Here is a 20,713-nt window from a genome sequence, read left to right as displayed (position 1 = left end):
GACCTTCCTTCTCCTCCTACCACGCTGGGTTCCGCTGGAAAGCGCCGGGGGTAGATAAGGCGACAAGCTCCTTTCCCCGCCTGCGGCGTTTGCCGTGCCTCTGCCAAGCCGCGTCCTCCAGCCGCCGAAACCCGCGGCCGTCGCGGGTGCCACCGCGCTGCCCCCACGGCTGACCCCCTCCTCTCCTCCTGTCCCTGCTCCAGGGAGGCAGGCGCTGACCGGGTGCTCCGAAGCTCTGGGCGGGATGGTGGCAGCCGGCCGAGAGCCCCCCGCGCCCCTCGCCGTGCCGATGTGACCGAGTGGGAGGCCGGGAACCGCGGTGCCGAGGCTGGCACGGCGAGCGCAGTGGCTCGTGGCCCCCGCTTTGGGGCCCGACACCCGAAGATGAGCGATGGCGGGTGGATCTCGCTCAGCCCCGCCGAGTTCGCCCAGCTCCAGCAGTACACCGACTGTGAGTACCCCGCGCCCCGGGGGCAGGGAGAGGGGGTTTGAGCCCTGTTGATCCGTGCTGGACCAGTGTCCTGCACATCCTTGGTGTCCTCCTGGAGAACTAGCAGACTCCTTAGGCTTTGGTTGAGGCTGGGAAGGTCCCCGACCCCCAGCCAAGGAGTCACCGTGCTGGGGAGGATTTAGCTGAGCACAACCCCCCCCCCAGCTTTGGGGGATGCACACGTGAGCACGGCTCGCTCCTTCCGAAGGCGGCCGGCTCCCACGTTCGTTAGCGAAGCGAAATGCCAACGAGGAAAGCAGACGGGCTTTTCCTAAGCACGCGGAGCTGCTCGGCGGCTCGCCTCGGGTTGCCAACCCTCTGCGGTAATTTTCCGTCGCGCTTCTGCAGAGCAGCTGCTGCCGAAGGAGAGCACGGCGGCAGCGGTGCCGCGAGGTCCGGGGGCTGCGAGCGGCTGGGGAGGGAGCTTGGGCAAAGCCCAAGGGTCCAAAAGCAGGTCCTGCCTGCTGGAGCACCGGCATGAGGGCTGGGTCCTCCCAAAGGTCCTCCCCAGCCCTGGGGCCAGGAGCTCAGCATCGTCCCCAGAGGAGCTGGGGCCGGAGAGTGATCTGGGCTTTCCTCACCCAGTGCCACGGCTTCGCTCGGGGTCTGTGTTCGTTTTTGTGTAGGTGGGAGGAAGAGGAGACATCCCTGCTACCCAGTTTTACATGTACACCCTGCCCAGCACACTGTGCCCCTCCAAATCTGGGGATGGGGGGAAGCTGGGCGTGGTTGCATCCTTTCCAGGCACGGAGAGGACCAGTAATTGCGTATCCAGCAGATAAATTCATCTCCATTGTCTTGCTGGTGGTCAACCAGCGAAGGGGGTTTGCCGGCACCGTGCTCAGTGCGCTGCCTTTGTCTCCCCAGACTCTACGAAGAAGCTCAAGGATGTCCTGGAGGAGTTCCATGGGGACGGCGTGCTCTCGAGGTACAACCCCGAACAGGTATGACCCTGTCCCCTCCAGCCTCCCCCCAACGCTGCGGGCACCTCCTGGCCCCAGGCCAGCAGCACAACTCCCCAGCTGTTCAAGCGCACCCTTGCTCCAGCTGGGGCCACAAAAGCCACTGGGAAGGTGCCATCTGCCTCCAACACCCCTGGCCTCCTTTGGCTGTGCCAGAAGGTCTGTGCTTACTTCCTCAATCACTTGCCAGGAGCTGAGCACTCGGCTCCATCAGAGCCTCCTACCCCATGGGTGAGATGCCCACCATGGCGGGGTCCACAGCCCCCTGGGCAGGCGAGCTGGTTGCAGCCCCGTGGCCACCAAGTGCCATCCCACCACGGCTCTGCTCTTCCCTGATGCTCCCCCAGATCCTACCCTGGCTGCTGTGGGTCCCATCCCAGCCCCCGGTGCTGGGGATTTCTGGCCCGGCTCCCTCTGGGTCCCTTACGGTTATATCCCACTGCTGGGACCTGGACAGGCTGGAGAGGTGGGACCATGTGAACCTAATGAAGTTCAGAAAGGCCAAGCGTGAGGTTCTGCACATGGGTCGGGGCAATCCCAAGCACAAGTACAGGCTGGGTGGAGAATGGATTGAGAGCAGCCCTGAGGAAAAGAACTTGGGGGTGTTGGGTGATGAGAAGCTCACCATGAGCCGGCACCGTGTGCTGGCAGCCCAGAAAGCCAACCGTGTCCTGGGCTGCATCCAGCGCAGCGTGGGCAGCAGGGCGAGGGAGGGGGTTCTGCCCCTCTGCTCTGCTCTCCTGAGACCCCCCGCACAGTGCTGTATGGAGAAATCTTCTGGCTGCTGCAGCATCCAGAAGATTTCTCCACAATGCTGCATTCAGCTCTGGGGTCCCCAACATCAGAAGGACATGGAGCTGCTGGAGCGGGTCCAGAGGAGGCCATGGAGATGATGCGAGGGCTGGAGCCCCTCTGCTATGGAGACAGGCTGAGAGGGTTGGGGCTGTTCAGCCTGGAGAAGAGAAGGCTCCGGGGAGACCTTCCAGCACCTTCCAGTGCCTGAACGGGCTACAGGAAAGCTGGAGAGGGGCTTTGGACAAGGGTGTGTAGTGACAGGACAGGGGGCAATGGCTTTAAACTGAAAGAGGGGAGATTTCAGTCAGACCTAAGGAAAAAGTTTTTTACACTGAGGGTGGTGAGGCACTGGCACAGGTTGCCCAGAGAAGCTGTGGCTGCCCCATCCCTGGCAGTGTTCAAGGCCAGGTTGGATGGGGCTTTGGGCAACCTGAGGTAGTGGAGGGTGTCCCTGCCCATGGCAGGGGGGTTGGAACTGGATGATCTTTGAGGTCCCTTCCAACCCAAACCGTTCTGTGATTCTATGACTTGGGAAACCGGCAGTTTTGGGGACAGCTCTGCAGCCGAAGTGCCTGGTGAGAGGGGGCCCAGGGCATGGACTGCCCCGCCAGGAGCTCTTCACCCCCATGGTGTGCCAGGGGCACCTCCAGCAGCCTCCCCTGTCCCCTCCCCAGCCCATTGACTACGAGGGCTTTCGCCTCTTCATGAAGACCTACCTGGAGGCGGACGTGCCCGAGGAGCTTTGCCAACACCTCTTCACCTCCTTCAAGCGTAAGATATGCCAAGCCTCCCCCGAGACCCAGCGCCAGAGCCCCGGCGTCTCGCAGCTCAGCAACCGCGGTGAGCCAGACTCTTCCCCCACGGCACCAGCCGGCGCGGCGGCACGTTGGGCTCACTCCAACGCCGCCCCAAGGGGATGAAGGTGGTGGGGTGGCACCCGCGGCGGGGTGGCATTGGGACCAGCACGCAGCCCAGCTCTGTCCCATCTCACTCCCAGAGACCCCGCACTGCTCCAGGGAGGAGAGGGCTCTCCCCAGGGTGGGGGACCCACAGGGGGCATCATGGCACTGATTCTCCCCTTTCCTCCACGCGTTCAGAGCCCAAGTCGTTCCATGCTGGCATCTCCACCCAGACCGAGGTGGCCTGTGCCCTGTCACAGGTACTGGCATGGGCGGCCACCGAGCACACAGCTGCACCCAGAGCAGGGGACGTGTGCCGGGCACCCACCTTCTGCCTCCTCTGGCCCCTGCCCGGGTGGATTCACAGCTCGTGGAGACATCTGCTGAAAGGACCATAAACTGCAAAAGAAAAGGGAGAACCTTCCCCGGGCACTTGGCTGCCACGTCGGGGCTTGGGAGCATCTCTGGCTGGCAGTGGGGGACTGCGTCCTCCCTGCGCTGGCCCGGAGGAAGGGGCTTCTCAGGTGCCCTCGTGTCACGGGCATCCATCTGCTTTGCAGGGATCAATGGGAAAACGCTCCTGAGTGCCCTGGGGCGACACGCTCCTGAGCCCAAGAGCTGCCACAGCGCCGCGGCTGAGCCGCAGCTGGCGTCCCTCACCCCGGCGTCGATCCCCAATGCCTCCCCAAGCTGGTCCAGGTCGTCCTCCCAGAAGTCCACCACTGGCACCCCTTCTGCCCACAACTCCTCGGGCTCTTCGAAGGTCTCCTCTGGGTCCCTGCTCAGCCCCCAGTCACCAGGTGAGCTTGGCCAGGGCTCCACGGGGGGCACAGGTGGTGACAAGCCCTCCATGGTTCCCGAGCCATGGAGCCACATCTTACCCTGGCGCTGTGGCCAGGCAGGTCCATGGTGGTGGCAGTGGTGACCTTCCAAACTCGGCGGGTTCCTGGCGTCTGGACACCTTTGCTTTGCAAACCCAAGCGGGCGATGCCACCCCGCATGGCGCCCGCCAGGCGATGTCTTAATTCCCTGGCAGCAAGGGGGGATCGGAGCGGTGAATCACGGCTGCCTCCGGTGTAGGGAGTGCTGGGAAGGGCCCCTCTGCCAGGAGCAGCCATCTGCCGAAGGCTGCCGCCGGCGCGGGCAGCCGCCAGCGTGGGCCACCCCGGCGAGCCGCCCCGCCGCCAGCCGAGCTTCTCGCTCCTTCTGGCTGGCGCTTGTCCCTGGCATGGCACATCCCTGGGGGCATCCGCGGTGCTGGAGGCGTGAGGGTCTGCGCCCCGGGGACCTGCTGGCAGTGTCCAGCCCTGCTCCTGCCACGGCACCCAGCCCTGCCTGGTCCCTGTCCCAGAGCTCGCGTCCTGCCAGCCCCGTGTGCCCACTGGGGACAGCTCTTGGTTCCCCCGCCCTGTGCATGGCTGCCATCTCCCTTTCGCTGCCCGCAGGCGTGAGGAGCGGGGAGAAGAGGTTACCCTTCAGCCTGCGGAAGAGCCACAGCTCCCTGAAAGCTGCCCCCCCGCCGCCCCCCCCGGCCCAGGTGGTCCATCTGAAGGACATCGTCTGCTACCTGTCCTTGCTGGAGAGGGGCCGGGCAGAGGACAAGCTGGAGTGTAAGTGGGAAGGGAGCTGGGTGGCTGGAGGCATCGCCCTGGGGGGGTTCATTGAAGGAGGGGCACGGGGCTGGGTGCTCCTGCTCACTTTTTAATGCTAAAATGTTAAAACCACTTGGGAAAACCGCTCAGCATCCCCCCTCCGCTCGGGTCATGTCTCACCCGGGCTGAGCTGGCGCGGCACTGCTCCCACCCTGGAGCACCCACGGCCCTGGCACCCGGTGCTGGCTGCCCAGGGTGTTGCTCTAAGGGGCAACTGGCTTGTCTTTTCCCTCCAGTTATGTTTCGCCTCTATGACACTGATGGAAACGGCCTCCTGGACAGCTCGGTGAGTGCCCCGGGAGAGAGCCGGGGGCGCTGGGGGCACGCAGGGCGCTGGGGGGTGCGAGGCGCTGCAAGCTAAGCGGGGATGCGGGCAGGGAGGAGGAGGAGGAAGGCAGCAGCGTTTGCTGGGAGCCGGACCGCAGGGCTGCGCATCCAGCAGCAGCTCCAGAAAATCCGCCCACCAGTAATCGTAGCTCTACAGCGGGTCACGGTGTTCCGGAAAAGGAAAAATCGTGCACAAATTCCGCCCACCCCAGGATGTTTTCTCTTTGTCCTTCAGGTATCTCGCTTGAAACCTGTTACACACAAAACTGGGATGTATCAGAGTAGTTTTTCCCAGGGAAGGCACAATGCTGATTTGCTGGCAGAGGAGAAAGCGGCACCCACGGAGACGTGGGGTGTCACTGGGTCCCCGTGTGGGCTGGGGTCTGGGGCATCCTGGGTGAATCAGGACATAGAGCTGGTTGGGGTGCGCGGGGCTGGGTGTGCTGCTGGAGCCCAAAGCCGTCCCTGAGCGCCGGGTGCTGTCGTCTCTCCATGCTCAGGAGCTGGATCGGATCATCAACCAGATGGTGCACGTGGCTGAGTACCTGGAGTGGGATTCCACCGAGCTGAAACCCGTGAGTGTCGGGGCTGGGGGGCCGCGGGGGCTCTCGGCCGAAGCCGGGGTTCACGGGTGGCATCACCGTCTCACCGTGTCTCCTCCCTCCTCCAGATCTTGAAGGCGATGATGGAGGAGATCGACTACAACCACGACGGGACGGTGACGCTGGAGGAGTGGATCCGGGGGGGCATGACCACCATCCCCTTGCTGGTGCTTCTGGGGATGGAGACGGTGAGTGCCAGCGCGGTGACCTGCTGCGGCCTCATCCAGCCACCCTGCCCGCTGGCGGAGGAAAGGCCAGGGCTGGTGGCGGTGGGAGAGGGGGTTGGTGATGGAGGGTGGTGATGGACAGAGGCTGTAAAGGGACCACGGGAGGGCACCCTACCCCCAGCAATGCAACACATACCAGTCCGTCCGGCACCGCACAGTCCCATGCCGCTTCCCGGCCCCCCACTGACCCGCCTTCGCCCCCCAGATCTTTACAAGCTCAGTTCTGAGCTGCAGTTGTTTCCGGCGGCCGTGCCCAGGGAGGCTGAGCTCACTCCTTGGGATCGTAGCGCACCCCGGTGTGATGGATGTGCGCTGGCAGCCCAGAAAGCCACCCGTGTCCTGGGCTGCACCCAAAGCAGCGTGGGCAGCAGGGCGAGGGAGGGGATTCTGCCCCTCTGCTCTGCTCTCCTGAGACCCCCCTGCAGAGCTGCGTTCAGCTCTGGGGTCCCCAACATCAGAAGGACATGGAGCTGTTGGAGCGGGTCCAGAGGAGGCCACGGAGATGATCCAAGGGCTGGAGCACCTCTGTATGGAGACAGGCTGAGAGAGTTGGGGCTGTTCAGCCTGGAGAAGAGAAGGCTCCGGGGAGACCTTCCAGCACCTTCCAGTGCCTAAAGGGGCTACAGGAAAGCTGGAGAGGGGCTTTGGACAAGGGCCTGTAGCGACAGGACATGGGGCAATGGCTTTACAAGGAAAGAGGGGAGATTTCAGTTAGATCCAAGGAAGAAATTCTTCCCTCTGAGGGTGGTGAGGCACTGGCACAGGTTGCCCAGAGAAGCTGTGGCTGCCCCATCCCTGGCAGTGTTCAAGGCCAGGTTGGATGAGGCTTTGGGCAACCTGGTGTAGTGGAGGGTGTCCCTGCCCATGGCAGGGGGGTTGGAACTGGATGATCTTTGAGGTCCCTTCCAACCCAAACCATTCCATGAATCTATGAATATTTGATCAAAAAAGAAGATGAGCACCTAAAGTGCCAGCTCCCCTCCTGGGGTGAGCTTCAAAGAGCAGAAGTGAGGTGGCTTGGGACACCCCCCCCTTTTTTCCCTATTATTGGGTTTTCATCCTTTTGGGCTTCATTTCATCCAGGCGCGTCCCTGGCCCTCAGGTAACAGTTTGCAGGGAAAACTCCGGGCTTTTGCTCCCCGGTGCCCACCCTGGTGTTCACTTCCCCCGGAGAGAGGGGGTGCAGGTTTTCTGGCAGGAAGATTCAAGAAAACAGGGAATTCTGAGGGGCTCCTGCAAAGCACCCATGCCTGGATGCAGGGGACTGACCCCCGGCCCTCTGCTCTCCTGCCCTGCAGAACGTGAAGGACGATGGGCAGCACGCCTGGAGGCTGAAGCACTTCAAGAAACCCGCTTACTGCAACTTCTGCCGCACCATGCTGCTGGGGGTCCGCAAGCAGGGCCTCTGCTGCTCCTGTGAGTCCCAGACCCCCACCAGACCTCCGTGTCTGCAGGCCGGTGGCACCTGCCCCATCCCAGTGCCCTGGGGAGGGGGGACTTCTCCCCGTCAGTGCTGAGCGCTGTGGGTGCCCAGGAGGAGGGGGCAGCGCCCGTGCCGGGGTTGGAGGGTGATGCTCTGATGCCCATCACCTTCTTCTCTCCCACCAGTCTGCAAATACACGGTCCACGAGAGGTGCGTGTCCAAAGACATCGCCTCCTGCATCAGCACCTACGTGAAATCCAAGAGAAACACGAGTGTGAGTAGGCAGCCGGCGCATTTCCGAGCTGGTGGAGGCAGCACCATGTCCCCCGTGGCTTTTTGCCCTGGGATTTGCCCCTCGGGTCCTGGGCAGCAGCTCGTAGGCATTGCCAGCATCCAGAGCCTGGCATGGGGAACCCCAGCCCCGGGGACCCTCAGGACCCCCAGCCTTGAGGTGGGAGACAGGTGTCCCCGATGTGCTGCGTGGAGCAGCTGGGAGGGAAGGTGGCTGTGTTGGGGTCAGCCAGCACCCCGGCACCACCAGCCACCCTCCAAAATCACGGCGGCGGCCCTTAGCGGAGAGGAGAACACCCACGGGTGGGTGGGTGGGTGCTGCGCCCGCAATCCCCCCCTCCGCTGCCCGTGCAGGTGATGCAGCACACCTGGATCGAGGGCAATTCGCCCGTCAAGTGCGACAGGTGCCACAAGAGCATCAAGTGCTACCAGGGCATCACCGGCCTGCACTGTGTCTGGTGCCAAGTCACCGTGAGTACCCGGGCATGGGGGGCAGGGGATGCACCCTCACCGTGCACCCCACACCACCGCCGGGGAAGGAGAAGCCCATGAACGGGCCCGACATCCCCTTCATCCCGACCCCTCCAGCTCCACAACAAATGTGCCTCCCACGTGAAGCCAGAGTGCGACGGCGGCGCGCTGCGGGACCACGTCTTGCTGCCTTCCTACATCTGCCCCGTCGTCCTCGTAAGTGTCCCCCTCTTCGCTGCCAGGCGGCGGGGAGCCGGCGCGGCGCGACCCCGGCACGGGGCGGCGTGCCCACCCGCGCCTCCGTGCCCCAAAGGACAGGCAGTCCCACTGCCGGAGGTCCGAGAGCGACTCCCCCGCCAGCACCAGCCCCGAGGACAGCCAAGGCTTCAAGTTCAACTCCACCACGGTGGACGGGCAAGGGCTGCAGGTAGGAGCCTGGCGCTGGGCTGCCGGCGAGCTCTGCCGCCAGCATGTGCCAAGTCCTGCCGGGTGTTGGCAGCCACATTTCCTGCCCTTCCAGATCAGCCCCCGTCCCGGGACGCACCCCCTCCTCGTGCTTGTGAACCCCAAAAGCGGAGGGAGGCAAGGGGAGCGGTGAGTGGGGTCCTGCCCGGGGAGAGCACCCCCCGGCATCGGGGGTTCCCGGTCCCTCAGGCTGCCCAGGCACCTCTCCCGGAGGGGGATTTGTCTCCGTGGCGTCCCTCACGCCTCCATTTCCTTTAGGGTCCTCCGGAAATTTCACTACCTGCTCAACCCGCGCCAAGTGTACAACCTGGACCGCGGCGGGCCCGCGCCGGGGTACGGAGATGCCGCGGCCGATCCTCTGCCCCCCTCCCGCTGGCTCCTGCACCCCCGCATCACCCCCTGTCTCTCCTGGTTTTCTCCAGGCTGAGCTTCTTTCGGGACACGCCGGATTTCCGCGTCCTGGCTTGCGGAGGGGACGGCACGGTGGGCTGGATCCTGGACTGCATCGGTGAGCGAGGACCGGCCACGTGCTGCAGGTCCCCAATATCACCCACCCCTGCCAGAGCGGGGCAAGGGTCCTGCCAACGGCATCACCCCGGGGGTGCCAGCCGCGGAGGGCCATGGAGAGGAGCGGGGAATGAGCCGTTGTCATTCCCAAACCTCTCTTTTCCCCGTGAATTGCAGACAAGGCGAACTTGGCGAAGCACCCGCCAGTGGCCGTCCTGCCCCTGGGGACGGGCAACGACCTGGCCCGCTGCCTGCGCTGGGGAGGAGGTGAGGCCGGGCGGGTGGGTGCCAGCCTCGGGCAGGGAGGGCTCCCGGGCTCTGGGACGAGGCTCGGGGCTGCAGCTCAGCCCTGGTGCCTTGAACCCCTTCCAGAAAAAGCAGCCGGTGCTTCCTAAGCCCAGCTCAGCCAAGTCCTGCCCAACAATCTTTTTTATCCGGGAGAGCCGTGCCATTAGCTGGCACCCCTGCCACTGCTGCAGGGATGAGCCGGGCATCTCGCTGGTGCCATAGCAGCTGCCCCGGGTGCTCGGCACCCAACTGCCTCCATCCTGCCACGACGTGGCTGCACCCTGCTTTGTCCTCCTTCGTCCTCCTCACCTTCTCTCCCTTCCAGGCTATGAAGGAGGCAACTTGATGAAGGTCCTGAAAGACATCGAGCACAGCACGGAGGTGATGCTGGACCGCTGGCAGATCGACGTCATCCCCAGGGACAGAGAGGCCAACGGAGACCCTGTCCCGTCCACCATCATCAACAACTACTTCTCCATCGGGGTGGTGAGTACTGCGGGGCAGGGATGGGTCCTGAGGGCAACCCAGCTGGAGAGAGCGGCACGGTGCGGGGTTAGTGATCGGTGCCCAGGCTGTGCCATGCCCGCCAGAGCTGCCTGGGCACGGCAAACCAGAGAGAAGAGCTGCGGAGTTCAGCGGAGCACGGGAGCTGTCACTTAGGTCCCCAGCAGAGCCTCAAACCCACTCAGGGCAGGGGATTAAACTGAAAGAGGGCAGATTTAGATTGGATCTAAGGAAGAAATTCTTCCCTCTGAGGGTGGTGAGGCACTGGCACAGGTTGCCCAGAGAAGCTGTGGCTGCCCCATCCCTGGCAGTGTTCAAGGCCAGGTTGGATGAGGCTTTGAGCAACCTGGTGTAGTGGAGGGTGTCCCTGCCCATGGCAGGGAGGTTGGAACTGGATGATCTTTGAGGTCCCTTCCAACCCAAAGCATTCCATGATTCTATGATTCGCAGTGATTCTATGATTCCTCGGCCACCGTGGAGTCACTGGAGCAATTGAGCCCGGCGGGTGCGCTCGAGGGACGGCAGCTCCTCTTAGACTCATCCTTTGCCTTTTTCTGAGACGTTCCCAAGTTAATTCCCAGGAGCTGGGGCTGGTTCCTGATGCCGTTCCTCAGAGACCATAAGAGCCTTTCTATAAGTGTTTGGTGAAACTACGTTGGAGCTTGAGTGGCCCCAGCCGGTGACTCTCCCTCCCTGCTCCTCCTTGCTCACGTTCCTGACCTCCCCCGTCCCCTGGAGCCATTTTTCTGGTTTCACCATCATTTGAAATGGCAGCGCTTAAATGCACAACCAGGCATGGAATCTCCGTCTTTCCATTTGGGAATGGTGCAAGAGTTTAAATTCAGGGGAGTTTGAGGTCCTGGCCAGACGTTGAGATCTGCTGGACGCCCCACCTGATGTTTTTGCCGAGATGGCACCCATCAGCAGCACCCGGCTTTGGTGCCCAGACCTGCATTCCCCCACGTTTTCCTAACCTGGGGAGCCCAGGGAGGATGGCATCCCCATGGCACGGGGGCTTTCCCAGCGCCAGGGCTCGATGCCAGGAGCAGCCGGGCTTTGGGGGAACAGCGAAGCTGAAAGTGCTTCTCTTCCCGGAGGCTGGCAGCAGCTTTGTCCCAGGCTGCGGGTGCCCGCGCGGTACCCCCCTGCCGTGGGTCACCCACCCCGCCGCAGCGGGGGTGTCACATCAGCTCCTGCTAGTGCCCGTCAATGCAGGTGGCATTTGGTGACAGCTTCTGCATAGGGCTTCAACACCCCCCCCACCCCGGCACAGGGGAGGCGGGGATGACTTTCGGGAGAGCTGCCACCCTGCCAGGGTGACGCCGCTGACGTCGCCGCGGTCCCTCTCCCCACAGGATGCCTCCATCGCCCACCGCTTCCACATCATGCGAGAAAAGCACCCCGAGAAGTTCAACAGCAGGTAAGGGGCTGCCCGTGGTGTCCCCCTGCTCCCCAAACCGGGGGTGCGGTGGCAGCAGGAGCCGTGGCTCACGACCCCCATCCCCCACGTTCAGAAATACCTCCTGGAAAAAGCCCGAGTGGACCAAAGTGTCCACCTCTGCTCTGAAATCCAGCCCCCCATCACCTTACGGGCCCCCCTGGCAGCCCAGCACAGGGGCTGGGCAGCAGTCGGGGGCTGCCAGGGAGGGGACAGGGCAGAGGGCTGAGGTGGGGGCCAGCCCCTCTGTGGGGTGCCCCAGCCCCAGCAGTCCCAGGGTGGCCCGTCTAGAGATGGTGGCCCACGCTCAGCTCTGCTGAGGGCTGGTGGAGGCTCCCTGTCCCATGCTGGAGGAGCACCCAGCACCCCTATCCTCCCTGCCACCCCCGCCCCACAGCGTGGCTCCCCGGGGCTGTGACACTGGCGGTCCCTTCCCATCCATGGCTGGTGTCCCCATGCGTGGCTGGTGTCCCCATCCTTGACTTGTGTCCCCATGCGCGGCTGGTGTCTCCATGCATGGCTGGTGTCCCCATCCGTGACTTGTGTCCCCATCCATGGCTGGTGTCCCCATCCCAAGGGCTCCAGGAAGTTCTGGCAGCCCATCCTGCCGCCAGCTGGGTTGGGGAGAGGCACTGATTCCGATTGGGATGCTAAGGTGGCTCCCGAGCGGAGATGCTGACACATCTCTGTGCCCCAGGATGAAGAACAAGCTGTGGTACTTCGAATTTGGGACGTCGGAGACCTTTGCGGCCACCTGCAAGAAGCTCCATGACTACGTCGAGGTGGAGGTGGGTTTCCCGGGATGGTCCTTGGTTCCAACCGCGGCACAAAGGCTTTTTGGGACGTGTTGCCCACAGGTCCCTCGATTCGGGCTTTCGGCTGTTCGGGGAGATGGTGCCCTGGCAGCTTTGGCCCCTGGCGGCGGCAGGAGGAGGCTCTGGCAGGACCCGCTCCTCCACCATGCCGGGCTCGCCGCAACGCCGGCCAGCTGCAGGCAGAAGAATAGCCCTGTATTCCCCCCCTTTTTCCAGCTGTATTGGAGAGCGTGCCTGGAATATCCTCTGCAAACTCCGCTGTGCTCCCAGCCCTCGTGGGATGACATGGAAACAGCCTCTAATTAGCGCGGGGCGGGGGGCCCGCCGTTGCTAAGAGCGCCGGGAGGCTCGGGCCGTGCTTTCCGATAAACTTCCGCCGCTCCGTATCGCTGGATAAATCCCCCTTTTAGAATTTAGGCTTGAGGGCCAGGGCAAAAAAACCCACCGCTTGGCGCAAAGGGCTGGCATGGGGTTGCTGGCAGCGCCTGCACCGGCGGGTAGAGAGCGGGCAGAGCGCGCGGCCGTGGGCAGAGGGATGTTGAAGCTCTTCCTGAAGCCTCGGCAGCCGGTGGGAACGGGCAGGAGCAGGGGCACGGCCATCTCACCCCCTTCCCCAGCCACGCACCGACGTCCCAGGGTGGAGAAAGTCCGTGTCAGTGGGTTTCGGTGCTGCTGGAGATGGGCACGAGGCGCCCGGACTGAGCGGGCGGTGGCACCGGCTGTGCCGTGGTGGCATCGGCTGTGCCACGCCGGCACGAAAGCGTTAATCCCACAGTATTGGGAGTCGAAAGCGGCAGCCTGTCCTCCCTCCGGCTCCCAGGCAACTGTCAGCCTCGCAGAGAAATGGCAATTTTGTTTTGGAAATTGGCACCCGTTCGCCTGCCGCTCCTGGAAATGAATTTGCTTTTTTCCCCCAGCTGCAAATTTCGACTTCCAGCGCCGCTGGCAGCGCGCCGTCAGCTGCCCCTGCTCAAAGAGCCCATTGTAGCGGGCTGGCACGCTAACGGCGCGGGGCGACGCGGGGAGAAACGGCTCCCGGCACGCGTGTGCACGGGCAGGCATGGGCATGGGCAGCCACTGTCCTGCCCGCCCCGCGCGCCTCCGGGCACGAACGGGCCCCCGCGTTCCTCCCGTCCCGCTCCCATCCCACCGTGGCCGGGGCGGTACCGCGGGTGGGAGAGATGCCAGCGGGCAGGAGCGATGCTCGGCTCGGCCGGGCGTGGGATGTGTTGTCCGTCCCGCGGGGAATCGGAGCCTTCTCGCTCGGGGTCCGCCGCTCAGAGCTTTGGGGTCTTCTCTCGTCCTACAAATCATAACGTCATTAAAAGGGACTGGGAAATAAGGGATTTCCGACCGTTAAAAGCCTGGGAGAGACATCCCTTTGCTCCCAAACCAGGAGATTCGTGTCTTTTGCTTTCAACGCCAGGCGAAAAATAAGCTCTGGGAGCACCAGGGGATGCAGAGCAGATCTGGGCGTGCGGAGCTACAGATATTTTACCTTTTCCAGGGAATTTTCAGCTGGGCAGTCCTGCTGTACGACAGCGAAGCCCGAGCGGCCGGTTCTGTGCACTGGTTTGCCGTTTTCTCTCCAAAAACTTCACATTTTTTTCTCAAACACCTTTCCTAGCATTTCCTTCCAGCCTCATTTCTCCTTTCCAGGTTGGAGACAAACTATTCCGAGTTAGGTTCCGGGCAGCCAAACTTTCTGATTCTTTGGAGTTGATTGGGACGAGGGGAGGTGGGGAAGCGCAGGTTGGAGATGCTGGGATGGAGGTCGCTGCGGGGCCTGGGTGGTATCGCCCCCAATTTCGGGTGGCAGCACCGAGCCCGGCAAGGTTTTACGCGCCCTCCTAAGAAATTTGCTTTTCGGAACCGCCAACCTCGGACGTGGAGTAAAATTCCTACTGAACTAGAGGGAAAAGCAGCTTGAGGAAAGGGAGATGCTGGTTGGCAGCAAAGCCAGGGGTGAGGGTGTTTGCACCTCCAGCTGCCCCGGGGCTGCCCGTGCCACCTTGGGGACCATCTGGCAGCACTCGCCACGCCGCGCTTGGGGAGCCCAGCACCTTCGGCAGGCAGGTGGGGAGAGGAAGCTGGGCACTACGGGCACCGGCTCGCCCCGACCCCGTGGCCTGAGTCTGCCCGTGTGCCCGGCAGTGCGACGGGACCCTGCTAGACCTGAGCAACGCGTCCCTGGAAGGCATCGCCGTCCTCAACATCCCCAGCATGTACGGCGGGTCCAACCTCTGGGGCGAGACCAAGAAGCAGCGCGGTTACAGCCGGCTGGGCAAGAAAGCGCCGGAGAAGCTGCACGCCACGGTGGTCACCGACGCCAAGGAGCTCAAGTTCTGTGTGCAGGGTGAGTGGCGGCAGCTTTTGGGATGCCAGGGTGACCCTAAGAATGATCTGGCAAGCTGGTGAAGGAGGGCGGCTCTGGGTATGGGCCAGCACCGTGTTGGAAATGCCGTGCTCGTGGTAGCCGGAGTGGCTCCGTGCCCTGCTAGCCACCTCTGCCCGCAATCTTCCGGGGTCACAGCTTGGCAGGGGTGCCCAAGTGGGACCCGTCACTGATGGTTGCAAGGCTGGGCTGCGCTGGTGCCCCTGTAGAGCTGGCACCCACGGCTTTGGTGAGCATCATCCAGGCTCCAGCCTGGCTGGAGGGGTTTGGGAATGGCATGGTACTCATGCTGTACCACGGTCAGCACATCATGCCCATCCCCACAGGCACGGGCAGGGCACAGGCAGCCCAAAGGGCTGGCAGGGTTCCCCAGCATGGAGCAGCGGGTGAGAAAGGAGCCAGTTCAATGGGCAAAGCACCCATATTTTCCACCCGCCACCTCCCACAGCCTGGGGCTGGGGCGGATAACAGCCCCCTTGCCCCATGGCTGCCAGCACGGTGGTGTCACTGGCCATCCCAGGCTGTCACCTGCTGTCCCTCGCCAGGCGAGCCCATGGGAATGGGCAACAGGGAGCTGGGCAGAGCAAAGGCCGGTTCCAATGGTGGCGAGAGGCAGCGGGGTCAGTCGCCTGGGCACGTCTCTACTTGCAGGAGGATGTGGGGGGGCTCAGGGAGGGCTCGGGGGGTCCCACCAGGGATGGCACAGAACCCTGAAGGGAATGAGAGATGGAGTGAGTTGCCCCATTGCTTTGCTGGCAGCCCAGAAGAGCGGGAGGAGCCGGGAAACGGCGTGATCCCTCCTGGGGTGGATTGCGCTGTGTGTCCCGGGGGGGCTGCAGCACCCCAGGGCACCCGGGACGGGGTGTTTGCTGCCATTTCACACAACACCGCAAACGGGCGGTCGAAGGGCTGGTGGGGATCCAGATCCGGGCGCTATTTCAGACCAGCAGTATTTTTGCTCCGGAGATTTTGGACGGTGGCCCTGCCTGATGCTGCCAACACCCAGCTCGGCGGTCTCAGGGGATGTCGGGATGCATCCCCCCAATGCCACCACCCCGGTGCCATCCGGAGCAGCCAGCAGCCTCGGTGTGCCAGCCCTGATGTTTCGGATGATGCCAGACGGGTGGACCAACTTGGATCCCTCTCTCTTGCAGACCTCAGCGACCACCTCCTGGAGGTGGTGGGGCTGGAGGGCGCCATGGAGATGGGGCAGATCTACACGGGGCTGAAGAGCGCTGGGAAGAGGCTGGCTCAGTGTTCGTCCGTCACCATCAGGTATGTGCCCCCCTCCCGGCTGAGCGCCGGACCAACGGCGAATAGCCGGTGCCCGCGTCACCCTGTGTTCCCTCTCTTTGTGCCCTGCAGGACGTCCAAGCTGCTGCCCATGCAGGTGGACGGGGAGCCCTGGATGCAGCCGTCCTGCACCGTGAGTCCCTGGGGAGGGGGCAGCTCTGCCACGGGCAACCAGCATGGCAGGATGGGGCAGGCAGGGGCTGGCAGCGCCGCGGGCACCCTCGGCTCCCTGCGCAGCGTGGCAAAGCCTTTGGAGTTGGAGGGAGGCTCCCACGCTTGCTGGTGGGTGACCGCAGAGTCTGGCCACCTGCGACTTCTGTCTGCGCCCGTGCCAGCCCCGGAACTCGTGGCAAGTCATGGCAAGAGCCGTGGGGACAGGGACACACTCACCCTTTGCTGGGTGGGCACAGCAGCATCCCTTCCCCGGGGGGCTGCAGTGGGGTCCCCTGCCATCCAGCAGGCAGCTTGCCTGGAGGAGAATTCCTCTGCCCATCCCAGCGCTGGCTGGAAATTATCCTGGAGCTGTTACTCGCATGGAAGCAAAGTATTTAATGGCCTGGCTGGGGGGCGGCAGTGGCTCCTCGCCCCGGTGCTGGGTGCTGAGCTGCTCCCAGCACACGCGGGTCGCCCCCCAACCTCCCGGGGCTGGGGGGTGCCCGGAGAGGGGGGCTCAGAGCCCACGAGCCCCTCCCTGAGCTGGGCTCTTCACTTCTTTTTTTAGGTCAAAATTACACACAAAAGCCAAGTGCCGATGCTGCTGGGCCCCCCCCAGAAGAGCAGCTTCTTTTTCCTGAAGAGGAGAAACCGAACTCGGGATTAAGCCACGTGTTAAGGAGCCGCAGCCAAGAGGCGCCCGGCGGCCCGGACACCCGCCGCTGGGGGGTCCCCAAATCCCTGCTCTGCGGCGGGGAGAGAAACCCCCCCCCAAGCCCAGCAGGGACCATTTATCCCAGGAAAGGTCTTGGAGGCTCCTTCCCAACCACCACAAGCATCTTCTCCAGCCGGGATGGAGCGGTGGGCGAGGGCAGGCGGACACGCCGGGAGCTCGTTCGCCGGAGCAGCGCTAGGACAGGGTTTTTTGGGGTTTTGTTTTGTTTTTTTCCCTTTATTTAAATAACTCCCCCCCAGCCTCCACCCAGCCCGGCAGAACTGCAAAGGAACGCGCTCCCGAAAAAACGCCGAGCTTCGCTTTATTTATTTTTAATCCTCTCGAAAGACACTCGACGTTCTGCGGCACTGCCTTTCCGTCGGCCGAGCCTCGCGCCTGGGGAGACGGGATTTATTTTCCGAGCGGAGAAGGGACCGGCTCTGCCGTGCCTCCCGCCCGCGCTCCGGCCACCGCGTCCAGCCAGCCGCCGAGAGGAAGACGTGGGAAGCACTGGGGACAGACGGGGCCCTGGCCGCGGGGACAAGTGCGGGGCGGACGGGAGGAGACCGTGTTTCGACATGGAAATGGCAAATCCAGGGATTTCGGGGAGAGCGGCTGACCCTGCGAGACCCCCGCGCCCCGGCTCTGAGCTTCATGTTCATATTTATGTATTTATTTCACAAACTTTAGGGGTACTTTGGGGTTTGGACATGAATGCCGCCTCCCTTTTGCTGGCTATCCCCATGGCACCTCCTTCCACGTGGACTTCCCTCTCTCCTAAAGCCTGCCAGCCCGTGCCAGGGGCTGGGCACCGTGGGGACAGACATCCAGAAGCTCCTCTCGCTCAGAAGTGTCCCCCACCACCACTTGACACGTCTCCTCGGGTGCTTCCCCAGCCCGATGCTCTCCCAGGGCGGACCGGCGCTACCTCCGATGCTCCCGGCTGGCTGGGGGGAGCGGAGGGACCTCACGGCCACGTCTTCCTCCGACCCACCCCAAAGCCGAGGAGCTTCGCAGGCGCCGCTGCCACCCCCTGCCCGCACGGGCGCCCGCTGCTTGCCGCCTGGCTGCTCCTTTTCTCCTCGCCCGGCCGGGATGTGCGGGCAGGTTTGGGTGGACTTACCCGTGTGTCCCCAACCAGGCATGTGGGGACGGAACCGCGGGATGCAGCTTCTCGCCAGGATGCGACGGGGACCAGAAAATGACAAGTGCACAGAGAAGGCAGTGGTCTGGCTACATGCTCCGCTTCACTGCGCTCCCAGGAGCCAGGAGTTGGCAGGACTGGCCCATGGAAAGGGCTGCAGGTTTCATCTGCAGGTGCCCGCTGCCTTCTGCAGTGGCCCAGTAGGATGGGGGCCAGCTCCCAAATCAGCCCCTGCTCCCAAATCAGCCCCCTCGGGTCTGGTGGAGGCCCCTATGCCACTGTGAGCAAGCCAGGGGCGGCGTGTGCCCCGTGGATGTTGCCGCAGGTGGAAAAACCGCTGCTGGTTCCCACCATGCCCCTGCCACAGGGAGGGGATAAACCACCCTGTCCTCCCTGGTGACCCAGCACCCAGTCTCTCCCTATTCTGCAGGTCCCCATTCAAGAGTGTCTCCCTGGCAGTGAGGAACATGCTGCCATCGTTATGTTCCAGGGTAAACAGCTAGCTGAAAGGGGAGCCATTCATCACCCTCCCCAGGCAGCCAGGAGGAGGGGACCTTGTGCCATGGAGCGAGTGGGCGCAGAGATTGCCGCAGCCATGACCGGCATACACGGGCACGCTCCACCTGCCGTGCAGAAATCCACCCTCCTCCTCCTCCTCAGCACCCGGGGCAGCCGTTAATGAGTAGCCAGGTGAAAGCGTACGGCCAAATAAACCCGGGGTCCCACGGGGCAGCGGGCTCCGTTCCGGCAGCCTCTCCCCGACGGCAGCTGGGCCTCGCAGCCCCCACGCTTGGGTTTGGAGGGGGGGGGAGAAAAAAGCCCCGGCGGCCTCCGGAGCGGTGCTGGCAGGTGGGTGCCGGGTTCGATGGCGACACGCGAGGCCAGCGGGGTTTGTAGCAGCAGGTTTGGCTCCGTTTCCCCGCCCGCTCGGCCTCGCCGCGGTGTTTTTATCCCGGGGCTCGGGTCAGAAAGTGCCCGTATGGCATCGGCAAAGGGTTTTCCCCCTCGTGCCCGGTGGCAGTTTGCTGGGCGCTGGGCAAAGAGCGGCGCTGGCCTCTCTCTGCTGTGGTTCACCGTTGGTGGTGGCACGGCCGGGGGAAGCAAGTGGGCACCACGGCCATGCCAGCGCCCGCAGTCCGGCAGCGTGGCGGGGCAAGGAGCGCTCCAGAGATGTCTGCAGGGCCCGGGGAGCCCAGGACCACTAGCCCAGGGCAGCGGGTCAGTGACACACCAGCACCAGGTCTGCCAAGAGTGATGGGCTCTGCTGGAGACGTTCCCTTCTGATCAGGAGGAACGTGGTCCCTGCCACCTTCCTGGGGGCCACAGCTCCGATCCGCTGCCACCGTGGCTCAACGGGGCTGGCAGCTAACAACCTCCTTAGCCCGATGGCACGAAGGTCTCCAGCCTGGGAGGGGACCCGCAGGGGCTGGGACACCAGCCTGGCTGTCCCCAGCTCCAGGAGGGAACACGCCAGGGAGCCACGGGGCACTCCAGGCTCTGAACCGCCCCGTCCCCCTTCCGTGGCTCCCGGCTCAGCCCCGTTCATCCCTCAGAGGCTGCAGGATGGAACGGGACCCCCCAGACCCACCCCAGCCCCAGGCACTGGTGCCAGCGGGTAAGTGCCCCACCGAGCCGGTGCTGTGCTGGGGGACCCCCGAAAGCTGGGGAAGCCCATTCCCGCGGGATCGCCCAGCTCCGTCCTCCCGCTGTGTGCGTCGCCGTGGTTGCCTGCATGGAAGTGGCGTCCGTCGCGTAGCGCGTGTTGCCGTGTACACCCGGGCTCGCCTCAAATAAAGACGGAGACGAAACGCTCAGCCGGTCCTGGCACGCGCCGGGGTTCCCCGATTCCCGGCCACCCGCGGGGCCTCCAAGGGCAGGTGCCCGATTCGGGGCACAGGGGCTGAAGGGACGTTGGCAGCGGCAGTGCTATGTTTGGAGCCTGTGATTTTTTATTAATTTCTTTTTTTCCTAAGCGGGCTCTAAATTTAGCAGGCATCAGTCGCAATCTCCATTCCCATCCCTGGCTCTCCAGGGGCTTCGGCTCTTCCCAAGGCACCCATCACAGCCGGTGCAGGGCCGCAGCCCCCCTGGCTCACCAGTTGTGCCCAGCTCTGCCATGACCCGGCTCGCCCCCAGCCTCGCTCCCCGGCCCAGGTTTTGTCACCCGTCCGCCCGTGTGTCATCTGCTAATTTACCAGCGGTGATTTAATCCCACTTGCCTTCCCGCGGAGGGGAAGTGAGAGCGGCAGCACCTGTGGAGCCCCCCAGGAACGCTCCCCGGGCACCAAGGACACCCCGTGCCCTCTGCGTGCTCAGCACGCAGGCAGCCGGTGGGTGACATATTGTGGCAGCTCCCCCCCCTCCCCATTTCACCCATGGGAGACAGGCTACCTGCCGGTACCGGCGGCGTCCCTGGGGGGATGGTGGTGGCTCCGAGGGCTCTGGAACCTCATCAGTACCCGACATCGCCCTAGAAATGCCCCCCCAGCAGCCCAGAGACGTGCTGGGCAGCTCTGCTGGGACACTGGCAAGACCTGAGCCTGCAGATTTCAGGACAACCCCATACATGACCGCTGGGCACCTTCCCCGGATCCGAGCAGGAGGCTCCCCTCCTTGCCGAGCTGCGAAGAGCAGTATCTAACTGAGCAATTTCCCTTGGTTTTCCCCTCTCCGGCAATAATTTCCCAGTCTCACTCCGCAACAACGTGAGGCCTCCACGCGGTTCATCTATCCCATGCAAGCTGCTGCGTCCTCCGTGAGCGGCCACTGGCAGGTCTCCGTGGCGGGTCTCCCCACCTTCAGTTACAGGTGGGGAAACTGAGGCACTTGGCAGAGCAGTGCTGGGGTGGGGGGCCTG

General features: G+C 63.8%; 1 protein-coding gene across 3 annotated transcripts; it reads left to right on the top strand.

Annotated features, from left to right (window-relative positions):
• Window positions 1-384: 384 nt before the first annotated feature.
• On the top strand, window positions 385-16,664 carry LOC147528042 (diacylglycerol kinase beta-like). Of its 3 annotated transcripts, XM_086617957.1 has the most exons (24): window positions 385-451; window positions 1,358-1,434; window positions 2,922-3,087; window positions 3,707-3,946; window positions 4,592-4,756; window positions 5,035-5,084; window positions 5,626-5,700; window positions 5,796-5,915; window positions 7,253-7,370; window positions 7,563-7,651; window positions 8,023-8,139; window positions 8,257-8,355; window positions 8,453-8,566; window positions 8,660-8,733; window positions 8,863-8,937; window positions 9,027-9,112; window positions 9,289-9,378; window positions 9,725-9,885; window positions 11,259-11,323; window positions 12,039-12,129; window positions 14,311-14,512; window positions 15,706-15,826; window positions 15,917-15,977; window positions 16,566-16,664. In XM_086617957.1, exons 1-24 carry the CDS (start codon window positions 385-387, stop codon window positions 16,662-16,664), a joined length of 2,622 nt encoding a protein of 873 aa, XP_086474083.1. The 3 variants fall into 3 exon arrangements, with proteins under 3 accessions (XP_086474083.1, XP_086474084.1, XP_086474085.1); XM_086617958.1 differs by lacking the exon at window positions 3,707-3,946 and having other exon boundaries at window positions 2,922-3,065; window positions 4,612-4,756; window positions 8,257-8,380; window positions 8,442-8,566; XM_086617959.1 differs by lacking the exon at window positions 3,707-3,946 and having other exon boundaries at window positions 2,922-3,070; window positions 4,602-4,756.
• Window positions 16,665-20,713: the final 4,049 nt, after the last annotated feature.

This window comes from Tauraco erythrolophus, chromosome 11 (assembly GCF_009769465.1).
Source record: "Tauraco erythrolophus isolate bTauEry1 chromosome 11, bTauEry1.pri, whole genome shotgun sequence".
NCBI classification, from domain to species: Eukaryota; Metazoa; Chordata; class Aves; order Musophagiformes; family Musophagidae; genus Tauraco; species Tauraco erythrolophus.
This window is presented reverse-complemented; position numbering and strand designations above follow the sequence as displayed.

What these genes read in the sequence shown, in the direction of transcription:
- LOC147528042 (XM_086617957.1), top strand. Translation starts at nt 385, where the DNA reads ATGAGCGATGGCGGGTGGATCTCGCTCAGCCCCGCCGAGTTCGCCCAG. An exon ending in GCTCCAGCAGTACACCGACT is followed by an intron (nt 452 to 1,357) that starts GTGAGTACCCCG and finishes TTGTCTCCCCAG; the next exon opens with ACTCTACGAAGAAGCTCAAG. An exon ending in AATCCAAGAGAAACACGAGT is followed by an intron (nt 7,652 to 8,022) that starts GTGAGTAGGCAG and finishes CTGCCCGTGCAG; the next exon opens with GTGATGCAGCACACCTGGAT.